The sequence below is a fragment of the Sinocyclocheilus anshuiensis genome, unplaced genomic scaffold (genome assembly GCF_001515605.1).
Source record: "Sinocyclocheilus anshuiensis isolate Anshui unplaced genomic scaffold, SAMN03320099.WGS_v1.1 scaffold400, whole genome shotgun sequence".
NCBI classification, from domain to species: Eukaryota; Metazoa; Chordata; class Actinopteri; order Cypriniformes; family Cyprinidae; genus Sinocyclocheilus; species Sinocyclocheilus anshuiensis.
In genome coordinates, this window is record NW_015554084.1 from 154,995 (window position 1) to 164,549 (window position 9,555).

The 9,555-nt window shown below is 44.4% G+C and overlaps 1 protein-coding gene across 2 annotated transcripts in view; it reads right to left on the bottom strand.

Moving 5' to 3' along the window:
- prrc2c (proline-rich coiled-coil 2C) overlaps positions 1-9,555 on the bottom strand; it is a 37,833-nt gene that overhangs the window by 13,164 nt on the left and 15,114 nt on the right. For both annotated transcript variants that reach the window (XM_016461259.1, XM_016461260.1), the window contains 10 exons: positions 7,913-8,495; positions 7,080-7,255; positions 6,702-6,948; positions 6,258-6,468; positions 3,720-6,140; positions 2,287-2,447; positions 1,885-2,039; positions 1,404-1,767; positions 1,147-1,232; positions 819-1,010 (listed from right to left, as the gene is read on the bottom strand). In XM_016461259.1, coding sequence (XP_016316745.1) covers positions 819-1,010; positions 1,147-1,232; positions 1,404-1,767; positions 1,885-2,039; positions 2,287-2,447; positions 3,720-6,140; positions 6,258-6,468; positions 6,702-6,948; positions 7,080-7,255; positions 7,913-8,495 — 4,596 coding nt within the window. The remainder of the gene's footprint in view (positions 1-818; positions 1,011-1,146; positions 1,233-1,403; positions 1,768-1,884; positions 2,040-2,286; positions 2,448-3,719; positions 6,141-6,257; positions 6,469-6,701; positions 6,949-7,079; positions 7,256-7,912; positions 8,496-9,555) is intronic.

The following is a 9,555-nucleotide window of genomic DNA, read 5'->3' on the forward strand; positions in this document are numbered from 1 at the left end:
TATGTTGCTGTGTTTAGTTATTCTGAATGGATCCGTGAACTGTAGTAGATATATGCAGTCAGTAGGCGGTTGGTTTAGGGTTTTTTTGCATCACCATGTGATCCTGTTCGGTATCGTAACTTGACTTCTATAAAATGTAAAAAAGCTCTTTGCTGTTGCACTGTACACATACTATACATTTTTTTTTAGCATTCCTTATATAATTTGGTTCTTTGGTGTCCTTTTTTTGGAAAGACATTGAAATTTATCTTGAAAAAAGCTTGCAGAAAATACAGATTTTTGAGAATTACCCTTTAATCTTTTGGTTTACTTTGCTGGATATAGCAATTGATGACAAAATAAACATTTTAAACAAGATAAATGGTCTATGCTCAATTTCATGAAGCGTGCGATTAATTGTGATTAATCACTGAAAAAGGGTGTGATTAATTAGATTAAAATTGTTAACGTATTGACAGCCCTAGTTCTTTTATTAGTGGTAAACTAGGTCAGTTACAAGCAATTAAGTATCAAAACAAGATAAATGGTCTATGCTTAATTTCATGAATTGTGCGATTAATCACGATTAATCACAGAAAAAGGGTGTGATTCATTAGATTAAAAGTTTTAATCTACTGACAGCCCTAAAATTATCACATTTTAGAATATCTCTTTTGCCTTAACAGCAAATTTAACAGCCCCTTTCTCATTATTCAAACCATAATAAAATCAAGTCCTGTGCCACATCTTGCTAAATATTCTGTATCATTTGAAAATGATATATTATGTGATGCAAATGCTAATGCATGTTGGTCCTTTGAGATAAAAGCAGGGACTACCTTCTGAGGTTTGACAGGTCCAGCACGAGGCTGTTTTTGTCTTTGCTCTTTGGGTTCGGGTAGTTTATTGTCAGAGGTTTTCTCTAGCAGGGCGGGCACTCCGTCACTGTCAGTGCTGCCTGCTGAAGAAGGGGCACCAAACTGGATGCTATCCATGCCCAGCTCAAGGTGTTCTGTTCCCGCTTTCACACCCTAAAACACACACCCACAAAAACATCACCACTTAAAGTTCAGAATATTCAAAATGGTGTTGGTCAGCCAGCTAAAAATAGCACGTTGGAAAACAGCCTTGTTTTAATTCTTATTTAAAATTCAAATATCCTCTCACCTCAGGTGTAATGGTCCCAGTAAATGAAGTGAGGGGTTTGTTCCAGGCACTGGCAGAGGGAGGCTGGGGAGGGCTGATAGGTCCAACTATAACAGCAAGACAAATAGGGCAACCATCAGATGCAGAACTGCCACTATATGTTGTTAAAATAATCAAAGAACAAATATTTGTCAAGAAAAATCTCACTGGCCTGTTCTTTATTAATGTTTACAAGTTTCTTGAACTAAAAATGCAAGTAAACATGGTGAGGAACTTACGTTTCTTGACATCGGAGAGAACAGCGGAGCCAGCCACCTTGTTCTCCCACAATTCTGTACCCAGGGGGTTGTGTGTCTGACTCTTGGCAGGGAAGTCTACAGGCGTGGGGGCCAGAGGTGCCACAGCGCCCTCAAGAGGCTGGGGTGAGCTAGTGCTCTGGTTGGAGGCAGGCAGGTTGTGCTGCGACACAGAGATAGCTGGCTGTGGTTGAGGCTGCTGAGGGACAGACTGGGTCTGTGGAGCTGGAGCCGATGGTTGCTGTTGTCCTGCTGCCAATCCTTGCTGCTTTTTGGCAAATCGCGGCGGGAGTTTAGAACCACCACCTCCCCTGCCCTTCTCTCCAGAGCCCTTTTTACTCCAATTCTGTACAGCATAAGGACAAACACAGAAGACTTCAAATGAGATATTGGTTTGTGTACCAACTGCCATGATGCAATGCATGCAATACATTGGACTAAAGCCATTCCCTCCTTTCCTCACCTGTGCAGTCTGCTCTTCTTTCTTCCTTCTTTCCTCATCCTGCAAACGTTTCTGCTGTTTCCGTGAAACAACCTCTGTGAACCCGTCATCATTCATGTTAGACTGAGGGTCCTCCAGTGTTGTGACCTCTGGGTGGTCGTCAATGATCACTACACCTGGAAAAGGGTGGAAAGAAACACACAAACAAGTGTCAAACAATTTTATTTAGCTTACCAATAGTAAGACTTTGTTATTAAATAATAGTAGTACAATAATATTGAAGCAGTAATTACAAGTAATTTATTGCTAGCCAAAATTTTACTAAGTATTACTTAAAGTTACTAAAAATAGTTTGACTATTAAAAATTGTCACTACAAGGTGTACCAAAAAATTTTATATAGACAAAAGTCTTGAACACTAACTGGCATAATTGTTGAGATCGAACTGAGACAAAGCATTTTCTTTTTCTTTGGGTTTTTTGACGGCTTGCTTTCCTTCCTCTTTCCGGCGGCTGGGAGCTGGTTCTTTCCCAGCTTTCTGACCTGTACTAGCCTGAGCGGTCTCTGCATTTTGAGCAGCAGCACTGCAGGAAAAAGAGAAAATATTAGCTCAATAATAAATTAGAATCTGAGGGTTGTTGGAGGAAAAAACAGCAAGATAAAAGTTGTCAGAGTGAGAGACGGTCTAAAAATACATGTATATTTGGAGGGCTGTCAAGACCCTGTCAAGGCAATTATCACCTAAATCAAAACAAAGCTCTATAAAAAAAAAAAAGAAGCAGAACTCAATGTCCTAAGGCTCCATTATAAATAAATGGCTGAATAATAGAAGTGATCGCCGTGAAATAAAGTTTAGAAAAGCATAAAAGAGAACTGCTTTTTACAGTGTCTGAAGAAAACGAGTTGTTAGTTCCTAAAACAACTGTGGACAGCTATGAGGCTGTTCTGTTCTTTGCATGTTGCTATGCATTTGTTAGGGTGTTCTGGTTTCTCTGTGGTCCAAGTAAAAGGGCTCACCCTCATTCTGGTCCCTAGCTATAGCCTGGGTTGCCCTCAAATGGAAGTGTTTTGTTTAAAATGGAAGAATTCTTGCCAGTTTCTACAAGGCATAAATTACTCATTTACGTAATCTTAAGTTGGCGTTGCACAAGTTTTGTTCTGAAATTGAATTAGTTGAGGAAGAACAATTTGTCCAATCACACTCCTGGAGGGCCTACTTGCCCCAGTATACTTATCTGGATGTTTTAAATAATTTTGAAGATCCTGATTACCTGGTTTAGGAGTTTTAATAAACTCCTAAATAAATTGTAATCAATATGTGTGTGTGTTTGTGTGTAGGGTTTCTGTGTGTGTGTTATGATCACTTTTTTGGTTGTTGGTTCAGGTGGTGCTCCCACACCCGTTGCGTATTTAGCGAAGAGAAGTCCTGCAGCAGAGCTCCAGCCTTGCCACAGTCTCTCCTGCTACTGTTGACCTCACACTTAAAGTAAGGCACACCCACTAAATGATTCATTTGAACATCAGAAATTTAAGCCTTAAAATATAATTAAGGCTCTACACTAAACTCTACAGGACATTGGCCCTCCCGGAGCAGGACGGGGTACTCGAGGTATAAGCAAAGTAATGCCCGCCTTATACCGCCTTAAGCCTAAAAGTTTATTGCGTTCCTGAAGACCTTGATTAGCTGGATCAGGTGTGTTTAATTAGGGTTGGAGTTAAACTCTGCAGGACAATGGCCCTCCAGGAGCTGAATTTAACAGCCCTGCTTTAAACCATAACAGACGCTTTTCACCTATAAACTGCTAAATTAAAACTCAGACTCTTTGCTTCCTGGGACAACACAGTTCAAGACTCACCCCCTCCGTCCCGATTTGGCTCCAGATCCTCCCCTTCTCTCGCTCTTGCCTCCAGGGTACCCTCGACCCGTTTTAGGCCCATTATTTCCTCTTCGGTTCTGTCGATCCACAGGCCGCTGGCTAGAGAAGCTCCTCTTGGCTGCCGAGGCTATCTCCCGTTTTGAGATTGCCACACTTTCTGTGGGTGATTTGTTCTGTCCCCCAGAGATCTGTGTGGGCACAGAGGAGGAAGTAGTAGTGATAGCGGTCACGGCTGCTTCAAGCTGCTTCTTGTCCTCTCGCTCTCTCCTTTCGTTGAAGTCGCTACTCTCAGAGGCCGTCTCCCACTCCTCATTGGCCTGGTCAGAAGAGTTCTGATTGGACAAGTCAGGTGATTTGTTGCCAGCAGCAACTACAGTGGTGGCTCCCATTTCAGGAACAACCGTCTCTGTGACAGGAAGTTCAGGGGGAGTCACATCAGGAGTGAGAGAAGGTGCTGTACTGGTATCAGCCACCCCCTCTGGCAAAGTGACCAGTGTTCCAGGAGCTTTAGACAGCATTGGGGAGACCGATGTAGGTACTGGCACACCAGGAGTAGCTTCCCCAGCAAACACTGCTGCCTCACGTTCTTTAAGCCTCCGAAATCGTGGGGGCTTGTCCTGTCTGGGAGGACGGGCTGCCCTTGGTCTCCGGGGCCTCTCCCGTAAGCTTTGTCCACCCTCTCCAATTTTCTTGTTGTCATATTTGGTGTGCCGTCTTTCAGAGGGGATGCTATCAGTGCACAAGGTCTCTGCTTCCTCTGGCCGAAAGGTCTCCATGGGCTTCGAGGGCCACTGTGAGGACTCTTTAACAGGGGCCCGACGGAAAGGAACAGATCTGTGGCCACCTCGTTCCCTGCCACCACCTCGCCTGTTGTGCAAGCCTCCCTTGCCTCGCCGTGTGGCCTCACCCTTTAAAAGAAAACCTGGTTTAGGTCGCCCATCCTCATCACGAGGCCCATGTTTTTCAGAAAGATTTCCGGTTGCAAATCCAGAGGCAGATTTAGAGGAGCGAGATTCCGGCAGCTCACGATGGAGCAGCCTGCTCGGTTTGGAGCTGGGCTCGCGATCTGATGGTCCAGTGTCACTGGCAGATTCTCTGCCTTCACTTTCAGAGTCTGTGTCCGAGCCTCGTCTGCGTCTACGCTTAGGCAAGACTTCAAAATCTGAGCTCTCGCTACGGGTTTCACTCTCCTCTCTGCAGCGGAAACTAGCTGTCCCGGTGGCACTTAATGGCAAGTCTGAGCGTGACCGTGGCTCTCTGTAAGGGTAGTCACCTCGACTCCGACCACGGCTACCTCTGCCCCTCCCACCGTAGCTGCCTCTGTAACTCCGGCCACGGGAATAGTACTCTCCCCGACCACGGCCTTTAAAATCAGAAGGCCAGTCCTTCTCTCGTTCCACATCTCTGTCCCTCTCTCGGTCTCGTTCTCTGTCTCGCTCCCTCTCGTCTCTGCGGTAAGCTCTGGGTGGGAGATTGGAGTCTTTGCGAGATGGTAGTTTGGGTTCAGAACGTTTAGCATTAAATTTTGTCTGGTTGTCTGGTTTATCCTCAGCAACAGTTGTGGCTGTAGGACATACAGTTGCCTGCAGATCTCTGGACTTCGTTCCACCAGTTGATACTCCCACTTCAGGTTCTATCACTACTTTCTTCCCATCACCAGAGGGCTTCGGTCCATCAGATGCTTCTACAGCAGCTGAAGCAGCACCTTTGGGTGCAGCTTCCTCTTTTTTGGATCGCTCCCCTCGTTCGTGCTGTTCTTCTTTCTCTCTTCTCCGTTCCCTCTCTTCCTTCATGTCTCGCAGCACAGGTTTCTTAATAGGTCCAGATCTCCTCACTGGCCGCTCCCCTCCGGGACCCTCTCTCCTTCCAGATCCAGATCCACGGGATCCCCAGCGCATCTCTGACTTCTGCTTGCTGGGTGCAGGTAAAGTGAGCTTGTCGGTTTTGTGCATACCATCATTAGCCACAGGAGGCGTGGAACGGCTGTTGATTACAGACCCTTGTCCAAATGGCTCCTTTCTGGACTTGTCCTCTGGTCTTTCCACAGTATCAGGGAAGTCCAGGGTTTTCTGTACTATGGGAAGTCCTTCAAATCTGGGCTCTTCCAGTTTCAGAGAGTGACTGGAGCCTTGAGAGATACTCCGTTTCAATACAGCCTGTCCAATGGCTTCAACCTCATCTGCACCAGAGAGGTTAGCCTCCTCAGGTTCAAAAGAAGAGATGACTGGTGCTCTGTCAGTCTGCAGGAGACCTGGAACCTCTTCCGAAACATGACTAAAAGCAGACAAGGTTTCAGAAGAATCCCTGAAGAAGTCGCTCTTGCCCCTAGGCTCTAGTGGGCTATGGTCCTGAGGGTAGACACCTGATAGACCTCTATCCAGCTCCAGACCAGCATCCAATCTATTTTAAGAGAGAAAGGGAAAAGAAAAGGTCTTAATACTTGATCAAGTTATTTCTAACAGTGGGGTAATAACTCCATTTTTTTTATCTAAAACCTCTAAAACAAAGCAGTCTCACCTTGTCTCCTTGCCATCTTCACACCCTTTTACGGTTGCAGAAGAGGGCAGGGGCTCTGTTGAGGGATATGGGTCAGAACCCCAGACCATTCGAGGCTCATTGGGAACTCCGTGTTCTCGGATTGGTCGGGTCAGATGATCAAAAGTGTCTGATCCAGAGCTGCTGTTGTCTGTGGGCTCTCTTCGTACCAGTTGCTTAGGAGGCATTCTCCCTGATGTTGACATATAAAACAATTATGACTTATAACAGACTACAGATATAGAACTCTTTAAAAAAAAAAAAAAAAAAGGGCTAAACTAAGGAAGTGAAACAGCATTACATTAAAACATTAAGTGAAAATTATTGTGAAAATGAAGTGTTATTGCATCTTGTAAATGTGTTACAGTGCTTGGTTTTGTTACCAAGTTACTAGGAAGGAAAACAATTTTAGTTTGCAAGACACACCGGGGTGCATAGGAGGCATATCTATTTGTGGCCGCCCAGACATCATACGAGGATCCATGTAAGATTGCATCATTAGCCAGCGTGGGTCAAAGCCCATTGAGGCAAGGTGTTGGTGGTGGGGGCCGAGAGGTTGGTATAAGGATCTGTGCTGAGGGGGAACTGAACCCCCTGAGGGAGAGACTGGACCCCCTCCACCCTGCTGCTGCTGTTGTTGCTGCTGCTGCCACTGTTGTTGTTTAAGCTGTTCCTGGAGAATTTAAGAGAATAAAAATTACATTACAGTAAAGCAGGAATTACTACAAATAATACTAGTTCCCATTTTTATCATCCAGGTTCAAACTAACATTGATTCTTAAAGCCAGGACAATGTGTGAGCACCTGTTGTCTAAGGAACCTTGGTGGTAAAGACTTCTGGAACTGTTTTGAGTATCCAGAGGTGACAGAAGAGCGAACAGCAGTCCCAGGGTCTCCCTCATTTTCCAGTTGAGACGGAAGAGGTGCATCTTCACTAACAGAATGATCCAGTCTGGATAAAGACAACGAAGGCTCCTCAACTGAAAGGGATGAAAAAAAAAAAAAATTATATAAAACTAGCACACTGCATTAGAAAAAAAACAAAAACGTGTGTACACCTGGCAGATCCTTTTATCCAAAGCGACAAAGAATCAACCATGACCTTGGTATTGCTAGTGCCATGCTCTTTTGTTTGAGCTACACTACAGGAAAAGTTCATCCAAATATTCAATATATGCATCAAACCAGGTGAGCTTAATTTAGGTTCTTGTCGCACTTGCTTAGGTTGGTCCAAACCAGAGCTTTGACACCCTACCACAACTGTACTATTTTCACTTTGTACTTTAGGCTCTGAATTAAGGTAAGTTTAAGTCATTAACAAGGGCATAAACTCCAGCTGAACCATTTGATTTTTTAGAGTTACAATCAAATTGTCACCTCAACATAAAGGCATTAGCATTTATCTGATACAAAGAATACAAGCTGAAAAAATTTTTGGAGACAAACCTCTGCGAAAATGTAACAAGTATGATGGCAGCATGCAAAAACGCAAATAAATCTCATTTAAGATGCTCTTTTTTCAGATTAACAGTAAACTGTGCCAGAAAATCAAATCAATTGCACCCCAAACTACTTTTTAGTGCACTTTAGAATTTTAATACCTTTATGATTTTTTTCCCCCATCCATTTACATTTACCTCTGGGCTCCTCAGTACTGAAGTAGTCTCTCATTGGTTGTCTCTCCACCCGTCTATGCATCTCCTCTGTTACAGCAGTATCAACCTTGCTTTGGGGTTCTGGGGCAGTGCTATGGACAGGAGGGCTAGGTTGTCGGGTAACAAATTGTGGCACCTCCTCCACAGTGGGCTCTGTCCTTTCATGGGTTGGCATGGGAGGGCAGGGTTGCTGTGCAGGGGAAGGTGGTGGTTGAGGCTGAGGGGGTGGAGTTTCAGCAGGTTGTTTAGGCACAGTTTCAGTCACTTCCTGGTGATCACAATGAGCTTGTGTAATTGGTTTAGTAGTTTCTGTAGCTGAAGGTCGTCGTTTCTCCTCAAGTTGTTTGAGTTTCTCTTTGCATGCAGCAAGTCTTTGTTCTTCCATGCGGCGTTCCTCCTCCTCACGCCGTCTGCGAGCACGTTCTACTGCTTCTGAGAGCTCTGACTGCTTCTTCCGTTTCTGTCGCCATGCTTCCGTTTCCTCCTCACCAGCAGGGGGTGCTGTTGTGGGTAACTTTGTAACACGGGGACCACCACTTCCCACAGAACGTCCAACAGTTTGGCCCTATACACAAAAACACGAAGCAAAAATATGGGGAAAAAAAGAGACAACTCTGTCAAATCAGTGATGAGACAACTGACCCTTCGCAAAAACCCACCCTCCTTAGATACGGTTTCTATCTCTGAAAAACCAATGCCGCTCTCACACTACACGTTCTCACGCAGTAAAAAATACATTGCGGAGCAAAGAGAAAACTGACAACGCACTGACAGACAAGACAGAGCAGGTTACTTCTGGTATTAAAAAGTCTAAGCTTTCAAATGGTTAAGAAATTCAAACAATAAATACAGTTTTGTGGATTTTGAATGTGTCGTGACCGATCACTGTAGCCCTAAGTTCAAGCGGCACACTGAACCGATTGTCTTTTCATATTTCTTTAAAGCCCTAAGACTGGCAAGAGCAGCTTCCAAATCTTCTATACTTATTTTGCTGGATCTGTCTGCTGCTTTTGATACGGTGAACCACCAGATTCTCCTGTCAACCCTATTGGAAAATGGCATCTCAGGAACCGCACGCCAGTGGTTTGAGTCTTACCTCTCAGATAGGTCCTTCAAGGTATCTTGGAGAGGTGAAGTGTCCAAGTCGCAACATCTAGATAATAGGGTGCCACAGGGCTCAGTACTTGGACCACTTCTCTTCTCTGTCTACATGGCATCACTAGGTTCTGTCATTCAGAAACATGGCTTTTCATATCACTGCTATGCTGATGACACTCAACTCTACCTCTCATTCCATCCTGATGATCCGACGATAGCTGCTCGCATCTCAGCATGTCTAACAGACATTTCTTGTTGGATGACGGACCATCACCTTCAACTCAACCTGGCTAAGACAAAACTGCTTGTGGTTTCAACAAACCCAAGATGCACATCTTTAAATATATTGTCAAAGGCTATAGCATTAAAACTATATACACAGCCCTCTACGAACACCTTGACAATTGAATCGCCATTGGCTAGTAAATTTTTGTTTGCTCGCCAGACTGATAAATATAAATATATATTTGTTTGTAAAATGGCACAGTTTTATAAATATCTGAAAGTACACTCTTAACATCAGTCAG